This window comes from Miniopterus natalensis, chromosome 3 (assembly GCF_054644295.1).
Source record: "Miniopterus natalensis isolate mMinNat1 chromosome 3, mMinNat1.hap1, whole genome shotgun sequence".
Classification (NCBI taxonomy): domain Eukaryota; kingdom Metazoa; phylum Chordata; class Mammalia; order Chiroptera; family Miniopteridae; genus Miniopterus; species Miniopterus natalensis.
The window spans coordinates 43,015,680-43,030,222 of NC_142083.1; the positions used below are offsets into that span (position 1 = coordinate 43,015,680).

The window sequence follows — 14,543 nt, forward strand, 5'->3', positions numbered from 1 at the left end:
TTATGTCAGTACCACATTGTCTTGATTATGGTTGGTTTGTAGTAAATTTTGAAATTGGAAAATGTGAGACCATCAACTGAGTTCTCCTTTTTCAAAACTGTTTTAGCTGTTCCAGGTCCCTTGAGTTCCCATATTAATTTTAGGATCAGCTTGTCAATTTCTACAAAGAAGCAATCCGGGATTCTAATAGGGATTGCACTCAATTTCTAAATCAATTTGAGATGTATTGCCATCTCAACAATATTAACTCTTGGGATCCATGAACATGAGATGTTTTTCTATTTTTCTTTTAGACCTTCTTTAATTTATTTCAATGATTTTTTTAGCTTTCAGAGTAAGTTTTTCAGTGCTTTTGTTAAATTTAGTCCTAAAAATTTTATCTTTTTGATGCAAAGGTAAATGGGTTTTTCTTTATTTCTTTTACTGTTTGTTTGTTGCAAGTGTAGAAATACAATTGATTTTCATATATTGGTATTGTACCTTGTATTCTGCAACCTTGCTGAACTTATTAGTTCTAATAGTTTTTTAATGGAATCCTTAGGATTTTCTATAATAGTTATATTTCATTCTATGTTACATTTAAAAAGTAGAAATGCCTTGACATAAACTCCTTGAAGCATGTGCCAGTTATTTGCATTAAGGTTTTGATGTCAAGGTCTCCTGGAGTTTTGAATTCAAAGAGATTCATTGGAAATACAGTGGCCATTTACCTCTCAACTGTGAAACTTAAAAAAAACAAACAAAAAAAATGCACACAAAAAAACGCACATGGAAAACTAGGCTGATCCTCCTGTGTTGACCTGCAGCCATGCTGTGCCTGTCAGACCAAATAACACATTCAATCTCATATATATTTTGAAGACTCAGACACCCAGAAATTTTTTAGAACTTCTTTCTCACTCTAATTAAAATCTTCCTGCTCTGTCAATGGGAAAGAATGAGATTGACATCCATGAAAACATTTACATTTTAGTGGGGCTTCCTGTGTCCTTAAGCCCTTTAAATTGACATACATGAGCTCTTGTATAATAACACATTGACAAACAGATGAATGTTATTTGAATGTTCCCATGAATGTTATCTGATTTAGAGAATGTTAACTGACTATCAAAGTCAATTAATGACAATTCTGTAGTAATAATCAGAGGTTACAAATTTCAGAACCCAAAGTGTATGCTTTAAGCCATATTATGCTTCTACTTCAACCTAAGACAAGGGAGAAGTTGGAAAGGTGCTGACCTGGCTTTCCATTCTCATTGCCCCTCAAATGAGAAACATCACCAGCCTAACACTAGACATGGGGATGAAGTTACTCTGGCAGATCTGGAGATTTTCTTGTCCCTATTAACAGGAGGTTGGTGGTCTCTGTGCAGGTTAAAGGATCACATCTTAGGGGGATAGACATGCTTATGAATCATCTACAAATATTGGCTCTCAAAAGATTATATAGCAGTATATGTTAGCTGTTAGCCAAACATGCACAGCTGATGGGTTTCAGGATCCACTAATAATGAGCATTAGTTCATTGCTTTGATCTTGTGTACGCAGACATGGGCAAAAACGAGAGAGAGAGAGAGAGAGAGAGGGAGGGAGGGAGGGAGAGGAAGGAAAAAAAAGAAGCCTCCTTTGAAAAAACTTAAGAGTCCCAAACTTCAAAGCTAGTAATAATTACATTGAATTGTTTGTATCATCATGGGCCTTGCCATATACTGGAAGCGGTTTTATTGTTTGGGCATTTAGAAACTCATTTCATGTGACTGCTTCCAGCTCACTCTGTGTCTACTTTTGCACACATTTATTACTTATATACCCTTTTGATCTAAAGAGCAAGGAAATGTACAAATCTTGAACTTCCTTATAATAAAAAAAAATCAGGGAGTTCAGTTCTCAAATGGACAAAGGGAATCATGACTCGTTTATAAGAACTAATTTTTAGACTAGACAGTTCAGGAAAGAAGGGTTATGAGCACAGATAAACAGAAGAAGCATAAACATTTATCACACTGCCCAGCAAGTATCCAGCTGGAAAACTGTGGTGCGAGCTCAGCTTTGACTGCCACAGAGAGCAGCCCATCTGTCAGCTGTAGTCCAGGAAAGAACTGAGTATTATCTGCCATCTGATGCCAACTTCCCTTTTCACAAGGAACTGTCAGCAGGAGAGAAAGATCCCATCCCACCTTTGCTCTAAACCCTGGCTTGTTAATCTTTCTGAGTTACTCCTGGCTATAAACTCTAACTTTTGAACAGCGTGGGTTGTTTTTATGTTTTGATTTGTTTTTATCATCGTTTGCCTTTTCAGTACGTGTCATTTTTGAGTTAGCCAGGAAACAGCTTTCCCGTTTAGCAATCAGAAGTGCGGGAAAAGCACATGCATGGTCCAAATTTTTAGGAAGTCTTATAGCAATTAGTTGTCGAGTTAAAGTGTTTGTCTTTTTTTAAATAATTATGATGATGTTAATTCCCATGGTTAAGATGAATTTAGTTTGTGGAGTGTCAACAGCTGTTAAAATCTCACCAGCAATATCTTACAGTTTCTTCCAGGACACTCTCCCTGAGAGGTTGAAATAATGGGGATAATTCAGAGCCACAGTATTTAATTTGAAATTTTGGAAAAGTATGGGTCAAGAATACTGCATATCTGCTTTTTATGAAATATGGAAATTAGCCTGTGTGTGAAAGCCTCTGTTCTAACATTGTACACCAATGTGAATGCATAGGTATATACCTCGATGAATTCTTAGAACAACTTAAATTAACTTGACATTTTATCTTAAGTAATGCATTATTGCATGTACATAAAATATATTTTGTGTATTTCTTTCTTGGTATTTTATTAGCTCTCTGTATCTAGAGAAAAATGAAGTTTGTCTCATGGGTAGATAACATTTAGAAACATGTTCCAAATCTGCACTCTAGTTACAAATTTGATAAAAGTGTCCTGTAGATGTAGCTGCTTTGATGAGGCCATTTCTGGAACTTAATAGTGGGCTCAACTTATAAAAGTGTTGCTTGCCTTCCAGGAAGGCAATTACCTATCTAGTAAATCCAAAATACATGAAATTGTTTAGTTACAAGTATTCAGGTGTAGACATAGAACAGCCTTGTCCTATGCTATAAAATAGGATTTTCTCTCACAGAAGGTTCCCCCTTCTCACCCTGCAGGTGGTACTGGGATAAAAACTCAGAAAGAATTTTATTGCCCGCACGAGAGGCAAAAAGGTCCCTTTAAGACACCCTCAGGGTAGGAACTTACACAACATGACCAATTAAGTCATGTTGGAGAGAAACTAAGCAAATGCTCTGAGCTGCTTTGCTTGTTGACCATGTTTTCTTTCCCTTCCTCTTGTCCTTGGATTTCTGATTTGGCTTTGCCTCTGGACCTTAGATTTTATCTCTTGGTTATCACTCATTTTTGGACCAAGACTGGAGTTACTTTATTGTTACTGGCCCAGACTCAGTGTCTGTCAAATTTCATTCCACCTTGCTATAGTTTAGAACATATAATTTGATCTGTAAATAATTCCTGAATATAGACTTAAAAACTGAAAGTAGATCAATAAGAATTTTGAAAATCTTAATATCTTGACTGCTTTCTCATTGTAACAGTGGTCAGTATTTAGCCCATGACCTGTATTTTTTTGTGGGATGTGGTGTGGAAAGACATGCCTACTATTTATTACAATGGAGAAAGCGTGATGCTTCTATCGGCTGTATCTTGTTTTGCTTTCTCAAAAAATATCTTTTTAATAAATGAACTCCTCTGTGTTTGGCTTAAAAACTATCTTAGACTCTTCATCAGGGCACCCAACTCTGCTCCAGCCCCCTTTGCTCACTTGCAGTCTTTGAAGCAACCTTGGGAGACAATGGACTTAATATGCCCTTTGCTTTGCAGTCTCTTTAGTTTTTTGGCTCCTGCTTTGATTCTGTATGGTTACCTGATCCACTTACTCTGCTTCTATCTTGAGCAGGCTGACAAATAGGCAACCAGAAATTTAATACTAAGTTACATTTGTTATGGATGAATTGAGGTTCCTCTTCATTGAAACACATAATTCTCTAGAGCAATGCTTTCCGAACTATTCCATGGAACAGATCATGGCCTATTAAGTAGTATTCTGTGAAAAAAAGGAGAGTTCTCTGGTCAGATGGTGCGGGACTCATGATAAATACTGTAACATTAAATGCTCTAAAAAGTCTTGTAGAAATGAAACCTGTCAAGTGAGTTGTGTTTGTTTTTCTAAATGCAGTTGTCCATGGAACCTCTTCTCTTTGGAATACCTAGTCACATCTCAAGGCTCACCAGTTTTCTGTGGAAGACATTTTGGGAAATTATATTCTTAGAATTTGAACCATAAGTTGACTATCTTCCTGATCCACATCTTCAACAATAAGTTTTTAATAGATTAGTTCTGATTTAAACAGCAGGTCATCTATATTTGTATTATGTTAGATAAAAATCTCATAATATCAAAGGATTACCTAATTAAAACCAGGCATCTAATGAGTCAAAAAAAGTACTTGACAGGAAGTTATAGATGCCTTAGAAATTCAGAACTCTTAGTAATGTGAATTAGTTCGGTCACTGCTGTGTGTTACCCATTGATTTACCTGTGTGTGTGATTTAAATTTTAGTACGAAACTGATGCCAGGGTAGTCTGGCATATTTTATAAAAGAATACGATGTCCTGGCCTTAATAGTTTGAGGCTAACACATAGGGAGGGCAAAGTTTGCACATTTGACTTATCACTTTGGATACAGATTCAGTGTTAATCTTAGGAGTATCAAGATATAGTAAAATAATCCTATAATGCGGATGCTCACTGTATCACTAGTTTTTTTGAAGTGGGCAAGGTAATGTTCATGTTAAACAATTACAATTTAGGAGTCTTAGATATTTATTTTTTGGAACTGAGTTAAAGGAAATGTTTTTCCTTTCTTTTTCTCATTATTTTGAAATAAAACAACAGTTATGGCAAATGTACCTTTATAGGTGATGCCTTTTAATTCTCACCTCAAGTAAATTCAATGTCAGTTAAATCTTCCCTTTTTTGTCTGAGTTACACAAAACCCAATGGTGATGTATCTTTCAATATGTGTATTTAAAATTTTATTTTTCATGTTTGAAAAATTCCTACATATAAGTGAAAAGAAAAATAGGCGGCTTTAGGGAATAACGGAATTTAATCAAATAAGTAAAATCACTATTTCATGGGTATTGGATAGATAGATGGAAATTGCACCCTCCAAAAAATGAATGAAACAATTGATATTTTCACATGAAGTCAGGTTTAACAAGAATCTCTCTCTACAGAGTTCCACAAGTAGATTTTTATGATTGAATAATAAGAGAATTCTCTTTCTTACCTGCCAGCACCTTCTGAAACCTTTCTTCCCTTGAATACCACAAACATGCATGCCGTCTGAGACAGGGAAGGCGGCCTCTGTGAAATCATGCCGGCGCTTTTGCTCATTAGCCCCTTGGCCTGGCCGCACTTGGAGAGGTTGATTTCCCCTAACAGACCCACTAACATAGCTGTTTGGAGAAGCAGTTTTACCCAATTAATTATATTTCGTTGCCCTGCTCTGGTTGGCTGATTGATTATTCCTGTTACTTAGGAGGAACAGTAGTTTTGCCTCAATGTAGAAGCAGCTTGCAGTGCAGGAAACTAGGGCACCAAAAATGACATGCCAGCTGTGACAGCAAAGCCCAGCGCTCTGCCTGGAGGGGGCGGCTGGCGCGCCGCCCGCTTTCACGCTTGGTCCCTTTCAGGCCGGCTGCGAGGGCAACGCGACGCGAGCGAGGCTGCTGGCCGCGGACCAGCCTCTCCCCCTCCGCCTGCCTCTGTCCCTCTGTTGCCTGGGCCAAGCCCATAGGTGACACCCGTCACCTGCTCCGGCAGCAGCTCCCCACAGCCCCGCCGCAGACTTGGCTTTCGCTAGCTGCTGCTCGGGAAGGAGGGGAGAAAGAGCACCTTGCTTTCTGACAAGGACGTGAAATGGCATTCATTGAACAAATGGGATGGAATACACACTCTGTGACTGGCATGGTGACCCTTACGCTTTTAAAACTTATTAGGGAGAGAGACATCGAAGGGGTGGGGAGGGGGGACTTACATTCTCATAATGTATTTTTAGATTTGAGGATTACTGTCCTTTGCTAGGCTAGATCATTAAGGACAAACCTACTCACACCCCACCTTACTCTTTTCAGTCAGGTAAAAGTCATTTTTCTTTCTCTCTTTCAAATAGCTCTTATTGGGATTTGACCCAATTTCATCAGTAGCAATTTTAGATTTATAGTGAGAAAAGCTGATATGTGTGATTTGGCTATTTTCCTATGACTAATTTTGCTTGTTTTATAAAGCTGCCACACACTCAGAGAGCATAATGGCTCTATTTGTTTTAAACAACTGCTCGTTACATCTAAGCTTTGTCAGGTGAAGACCCTCATCGTGAGGGCCCTGGAGTCCCAGTTGTCTAATATCTCATAGAATCAGAGAGCAGCCTCGGTGAGAGGGAAACAGGACCCGCAGCTGCTGCAATAACGGGCTATCAATATTTTAGCTTCCTCTCCGTTTCATTTCATATCCTTCCACCTGCCTGCTATATTTGCTCAGGTCTTCTCTAATTCTGCCTCTGTCTTTTAAAAGGCCACTTGTGCAAAAAAAATAAATAAATAAAAATAAAAGGCCACTTGTGCTCAGATGTGGAAAGCATCATTTAATTTCCATTGAATTAATGTCAGCCAATTGTTTTGTTAGTTACCCAAGGAACATTCCAATTTAACAAACTGGCATTTCCGGAGCATTTTATTATGACACGTTAAATGATAATAAACATATTCTCCATTAATTGGGCCTGGTGATGAACAAAGTAAATGTTCAGCCTTTCTTTGTTAATCATTAAGCAAATATGAGCCTCTCAAACCTAGTTAGAGGCCCTGCTATCTGGCACACCTGGTGTCTTTCTGAGACCTGGAGAAAGGCACCCCTCTAGGCAGACAGATTGCAAAAGGTATCTTCCCTGGGCACAGTAAATTGAAAAAAAAAGGTGCCCCTTCCTCCCAGGGAGGCTTTGGTGTCTTTGGCTGGTTGGGTGGGAGCTGATGGCCCCCGTTCACTCTGGGCCCTGACCACAGGCAGGCTCTGCCCTGCAGGACGATCCCACAGCCCCTTCCCCGGACAGGAGGGCAGGTAACAGCGGCTTCTATCCCCTCTGGACTTCAAACCCTGGAGGTTTTCTTGTTTTGTTATTTGATTTGATGGGATTTAATTCATTTTGATGGTAGTGATACATGAGAAGGAAGGTCAGAGAATTACCATTTGATTTTAGGATAAACCAAGTGAAATAACCTCAGTGAGAGTCCACTACAGGTTTCCCTTCCAGCGTGCAATGTTAGTAAGGACAGCATTTCCTGCACAATAATCCAAAGACTCAGTTGGAAATGTTTGTTCATCTTAAAGAATTTATTGTAACTTTATTATCAAGTGGCTGCTTCTATGGCCTATGTGTATATAGAAGCAGTTATCTGAGAATAAAGTGCATATAGATGAAACTTTTCTGGTATGTGTTCTTATCATACATGAATAGTAACGAAATCAAGTAACCGTTGTTTCCCAATTTAAAGTGGCAGAAGCTGCTACGACGTCATGAAAAAGTATTACATGTTCCCCCCCGCCCCGACACCCCAGGCTGGAAAGGAATGACTACTAAATGTAGGGCTTTTTTCCTCTCCTTATTTCAGGTGATGTGTTCCACATCACTGCTCCCAACAAATTCACCTATGAGGAGGCCAAAGAAGAGTGTGAAAACCACGACGCCCAGCTGGCAACTGTGGGGGAGCTCCACGCGGCTTGGAGGAATGGCTTTGACCAGTGCGATTACGGGTGGCTGATGGACGCCAGCGTTCGCCACCCTGTGACTGTGGCCAAGGCCCAGTGTGGAGGTGGTTTACTTGGGGTGAGAACCCTGTATCGTTTTGAGAACCAGACAGGCTTTCCTTCCCCTGATAGCAGATTTGATGCCTACTGCTTTAAACGTAAGTGTTTGATACCTTTTTAAAAGTTACAGATTAAAAAAAAATACTTCGAAGGCATGCATTGATGTTCAACCAGCAATGGAAACAGTTCAGTAACTGCCAAAACACACAAACGGAACAGCAGCGAGGTGGTTAAAACGGGGAAGTTTGACAAATGGTTTTTTAAAAGGAACGAGGAATTGTCAAGTCTTAACTGTGCCCCGTTGCACCACAGAACATATATCTGAGTAGTTATTTTATGTTAATTCTGTCCTTAAATGCAACTAGATCATGGTGCTGTAAGGTCAAGGCCAACTGTAGCTGAGTTGAGACCTTGAGTTTTGTTTATTTTGTCTTTGTTTGGTATGTCTTTCTTTGAAATGGCAGAGAATTCAAATTTCAATAATTGCAGGTGAGTACTTGGAACTGACATGGATAATATAACATTCAATTAATTAATACCTGAAAATGAACCACGCTATAAATAAAAATCTTCTTTTATCTCATTTTGTTTCAAGTAAAAGAAATGTGTCTTCTAATAATTAATTCTCTAGTACCATATTGGCATACATATATGTTTTTTGCTACCTTCATTAGGTTTACTACTTAAATTGGTTTTAAATAACAGTTTTCAACATTCAAGATATATTTGTTCAAAATTCTCAAATAACCTGAAATGATTTTATCAATAGTAGTCTCATGATATAGTATCATACTTATAGAATGTTTAATTAAACAAGCAAGGAATCCAGAGTCCGGTGATATTTACTGTCCGGCCTATGTGACAGCTAAACAGGGATCTGCTACAATTTTGGGTGACCTTGAGTTATGTGTAAGGTAGGGGCATGCTATATTGAAATGCACTGAAAAGTTATTAGTTTCTAATACATCTTGTTATAGCAATATGTAACTGAAATGAGTAGAAAATAGCTTGTTATGTGATTGGTTTCTAAAGTGAAATACACAGTCATTCTTTATTAGCCAGAAAGATACAGCTGGGATATCTGAGTAGTCAGCAGACTAGATGTTAGCACAACGGGAAGGTGTGATTCGCACACTGTTGCCTCCCAGCTATGATGCCTCTGCTTGGATCTCCTCCCATGAACTCAGCTTTCTGAGTGTTAAGGCCATGTGTTGTGTATTAGCCCAATACAAGTGGGTCATAAAAAGCCATTGGAAATACTAGCTTTTGTTTCTAAAACCTGAAACGACAGAAAAGTCTTTCTTAATAAATTTTTAGGAAAACAAACAACAATGAAAAAACCTTACCCTTAAAAGTAGAAAGAAATATTCTTTTACATCACATTCTCATAACAGGTAATTCAAGCTCTAAGATCAGTTTTACATTAAGTGACTAATATGATTAAGGAACAAAATTGGCTTGGTGTGTGCTGGGATTGAAGGGGTTAGAGAGGTTAAATTAGGGAAGGAGTAGAATTCTCCAGCTCCACTACCTTGCTTGATTATATATATTTCTTGTGCTTTATAAAACTGGCACTAGAAAACTTTTAAACACTTTTTCTCCCTGAGGGCAAAATTTAAGTCAAAGCCTGTCTATAGCCACAAAGAATTCATCCCGATGTGTTTTAAATTATTTGTTTAAATGAAGAATTCATGTGAATGTAGGAAATAGCAAGGTACTTCAGTTCAAATAGAAAAGCCACCTACTAAAAATCTACATTAAAATCTTAAAAAGTTGGAAAGTTTAGGTCCATTGTTTTCTCTCTAATTCATTTAATCTGTATAACTTGGAAATATATAACTTGCAAATATAATGGTTCAGATTTTGGGTTTTGTCCCATCTGAGCTAAATTCTTGTTTATTTCTCCTCTACCTAAGACCCTATCATATTCAAAATTTATTCAGTGCATAAAAAGCTTAGAATGTTTAGCCATAACATAAATGCCTTTCTTAAAGCACATGCAATGCCAACAGCTTCCCAAATTTCTAATTTATTTTTCGAAAATTATCTTAATATACAGGGTGTGGCAAAAGTAGGTTTTCAGTTGTGAGCACGAGAAACACAAGAGTTTATTCTTGTATTGTTATTTAATATTGAACAACTGTAAACCTACTTTTGCCCCTCTCTCCTGTACATACATGTATATATATACATGCACATATATATGTATATGTGTGTGTGTGTATACACACACACGTGTATATACACACACACACATATTTTAATTCGAAAAATATTCTCAATGACTTGACTGCCATCCACTTTTCCCACATAGTTGAGTAGTGGCTAAATTCTGTAGGGTAAATATTGTAGGAGTTGTGGCCCTTGTGACAGTTCCAAAGTGATTTCAAAGATATACAGTTGGTTGGTAAAGTAGAGGAATTTAGAAATATAATCATGTTTTTCTTGTTTGCTTTTACCAAATGCAGAAAGTGTTTTTATAGCCCCTTCTTGGTGAATGAACAATACCCAATCTCATTTTGCTATAATTCCCTTTTTCCTTTTAAAATCATTGAATAGAACATTAATAATGGCTGATGATAAATATAATTAGAATCTATTCTTGTCAAATAGATTAAAAAAAAACAAATAAATTAATGTCTGTGAAATAAAGTTTTCCTCTGTATTCCCCTGTGATGATTAAACTAAACCACTTCTGATTTTTCTCTGGCCTCAGAGTTAAGCTAGTTCTGTGGAAGTCAGAGAGTTACACGGGGCTTTGAGAGATCACTCACACATCCTCAAATTTAAGTGAATCGAAAGCATTCGAGACTCATGATCATCTCTGTTTGATGTTATTACTGATCTCCAAAATGGGGAGTAGAACACGTTTCCTAGAAAAGCTCTTCTAATATCTTATTACTGTCACTCAGATAGTTTTTCTCATTATCTAAATCCATTGCCTTAGAGTTGGAGCCCATATTTCCTTTTCAGTTGGAGACCAAAATCTAAAGAACAGCTATTTCTATTATTGAGCACAATTCTTCATTGTCCCTCAACATCTTCCTCAACGGAAACAACTTCCTTGTTTTGAAATTTTACTGTCTAAGCCTTTAAATCATGTATGTGATCTTGCCTCGAGCCCTCCTTATTTGTCACATCCCTCTGTTTGATTAAACTTGGAACTAAAAATAGTGGCCCAAAGAAGGCTAAATAAATACCCACCACTTCATATGCTATCTTTCTTCCATATTTGTTTACCTTCAAACCTATGGTCAGTTTATCTTTCTTGTGCCCTAGATCATAATCTGACCATAGGCACCAAAACTTTTCCTTTTAAAAATGTTTTCTGTTTATTGAATTTGAATATGTTAGCATTCACTCACTCATAAAACTTGTAAAAAATTTTTGAATTTTAATCTCATTGTTTCAACCTTTACTTTTCCCCTGTTAACCCAGAATCAACTTATTGAATATCCACTTTACTTGTGATTCCAATGTTTACCTTTATTTATGTATAAAAACATTTAATCTAGGAGAACTAATTTGAAGTTAGTCACTTCCCTATAATGTAGGCTGTATGGGTATGAGTTAAATTGACTATCATGCTGGTAACAGGATTTTTATATTTTATTAGAAAAATCTGCCTGATGTCTTACAACAGAGAAGATAGTCCATAGAACATAAAATGCCATAAGTAGAGCGATGTGAAACATCTGTGTGGTAGACAGCTGCAAAGGTTGGAAGGGAGCTTTTGTGGGAAAAGAAGCGTGCTGATTTCTGTTGGCTTCCTCATGTAGCTGAGGGGACACTGGCAGTTTTCTAAAACGAAAACATCTTCATGTGAGTGCTCCGTCCGGAGTGACACCGTTAGAATAATCTCGAGTTGTTGTTCTCACCTTTGTAATAATCATCATTAATACAGTGACATTATTCTTAAAATATCTCTTCATAAATATTGGTATTTTTAAAAATGATTTTGTGGGGTGGGAGAAATGGTTGAAACAAATGGCACAGATGAGGAGCTATACTGAGTTATGATGGAAATCAGCTGTTAAGTTGATGAAAAATCCACCCAACCCCAAAAGGAAGTCTGAGGTTTTCCATTTCAAATAGTATAATTAATTAAATTAATTATAAGCAGACATTTTAACAGGGCTCTAAAATTATTAGAAACTTCTTTTTTTTTTTTTAATCACATAAATCCTGGCTTTGTAAAAGAGATTCTCTGAGACTCATATTACGGTCACTTCACTGTGCTCCAGGACTACATGAGGCCAACACCAATGGTACAGTACAAATTGGCCAGGGCATAGTTATTTAGTTTTTTAAAAATCTGATTCCTTCATTTTTCAAACACTTTCAAAGTGTTTTCATAGCACTGTAGAAGTTACTAGCACAGAACTTGGGTTGGGACATAAGAAGACCCCATTCACAGGCCCTCTGTTTGGCCCTAATGCTGTTATCACCTCCTGTTAAGTTAATTTCATCAGCCATGGAAATACTCAGAGGGTAAAAGCAAAATTACCTTTTTTGTTGTTATTAATATGATTAATTTTTTTCTAATATGCAGTGTGCTGTTTATATTATGTTTCCATGGAAACTTTCTCTGTACGTACATTTTACTATTTCCCCAAAGAATGCAGTTATAAGACAAAAATGATATTTGGCAGTTAAATGAGGTAACGGTTATGGAATTTCAGAGGATATAGAGAGTTGACTTAAAAGAAAAACAGCCACACTTTTGTTCCTTAAGTTGCTTTTTTCAATCAAAATAGACTAAAGCTTCTTCCAATAAATGAATGCAGAAAGGTTTTCTTAAAAAAATAAAAAGAGAAAAAGGATATTTAATATATTTTGAAAAGTTCAATTCTGTTTTTAAATTTAGTTTTGTTTTACTATAAAAGGACAAATCGTGACAGACTTTAAAGATTATATAAATGCACCATAATGTAAATAGCTATCAAGTTTTTATTATAAAGTTGGTTAATCTGGGCTATTATAGCTCAAGTCTGATTTATAAAAAATAACATCATTTCGTCATTAAAATTTTAAAATAATTTTATTTTTTAGAGCAGTTTTAGGTTCACAGCAAAATGGAGCGGGCAGTGCAGTGATTTCCTATGTGCCTCCCATCCCCACTCAGGCATCGCCTCCCCCGTTGTCGACATTCCTCTCCACATTTGTTCTAATTTGTAGACCTACATGGACACATCATAATCACTCAAAGTCTGTAGTTTACATTAAGGCTCACTTTTTGTGCTGTACATTTTATGGGTTTGGAAAAATATATAGTGACATGTATTTACCATTCTAGTATCATACAGAACAGTTTCACTGACCTAATATCATTAAGTTTTGACAGAGTAGATGGAGCTCAAAGGGATCCAGTGTTGTTTTCCAAGGACTCCGTTTTGGTATTATTAGTAGTAAGACACAAGATATTATAGACACTACAGATATTACAACTCTTATCAGTGGGACCAGGCATTACCCATACAACTAGTTTTAAGCAGTACAGGCTATGGCAAAGCAACGACTAAGGTTTCCTCAGAACAGTTCCTTCTGAGTTGAGTGGCAGCTAATTTTTGATTTTTGAAAGTCTGAATTTGAAAAACAACAACCACCCAGACTCTTTATATACTAAGCTGTATAACAGCAAAATCGAGCTCTTATCACCTCCTGTTAACAGATTCGTGTTAACAAGGAATCTTGTCTGCAACACTGTCACTTTCATACAGGATTTAAATTTCTTTAAGCAGGTCAAACCATTCCCTGTAAATCTGGATGCCTTATAATGTAGCGTTTTATGATGACATGTTACTTTTTATTGCCTGAGCCTATTCTTTCTGATGCCCAGGGTTGTTTCCAGTGATTTGTAATTACAGACCTAAAATATATCATGTGGGTACTTTATTTCCTGTTCTATGCTTGTGCTTCATGCTAAAGTAAGCCTGGAACCAAGACCTTTAAGAGTTACAAACACAGTGTGTAGAACATAGAACAAAACGTACAACTACGACAAATGCCAAGTGGCCTTTGCCAGAAACATTTTATTATTTATTAGAAACAAGGCTCCACCAGAGTTGAAAGGATGCAGAAGACAAATGTCCAACACCTGGAATCAAGTGAAGGGTGATTTTAAAAAGTTTAATATCCTGTTTTTATGAAACCCTCCACATTATGGACAATGTAATAGTTTATATGTAGCTTGGGGACATTTGATGTGGCTTTTTGTTGTTTTGCAATCGGAGGCCCTCCCTCTCCCCTGAGACACTGTGCAGCTTGAGAAGGAGGGAGAAACCCAGAGGCAGGGTACAGAAGCTTCCAGAATAGTAACACTAAGTTCTGCTAGGCTTCAAGTTGCTGCTCTAGTTTCTGATATATCACCTATCCGCTGTTTCCAAACTCTGCATTTATATGTTTTGGACATCTCCTTCTCTTAAAACTACATAATATTCATTTTCCTTAACCAAGAACAGTCACTCATACCTATGGGTAAAAGCAGTGATAATCCTTACACTATAAAACACGTGATCAGTTGGTGACTATTAAATGTTCAGTTGCCCTTGGGTTAATTTAAGTATAGTTTTTAGACTCCTGTTCATCACAAAACACTTTTG

General features: G+C 37.0%; 1 protein-coding gene across 1 annotated transcript in view; it reads left to right on the forward strand.

The window, feature by feature from the left end:
- Positions 1-14,543, forward strand: part of VCAN (versican) — a 100,650-nt gene that overhangs the window by 24,009 nt on the left and 62,098 nt on the right. Inside the window, exon 6 of the mRNA XM_016210333.2 lies at positions 7,746-8,039. Within this exon, the coding sequence (XP_016065819.2) occupies positions 7,746-8,039 (294 nt within the window). The remainder of the gene's footprint in view (positions 1-7,745; positions 8,040-14,543) is intronic.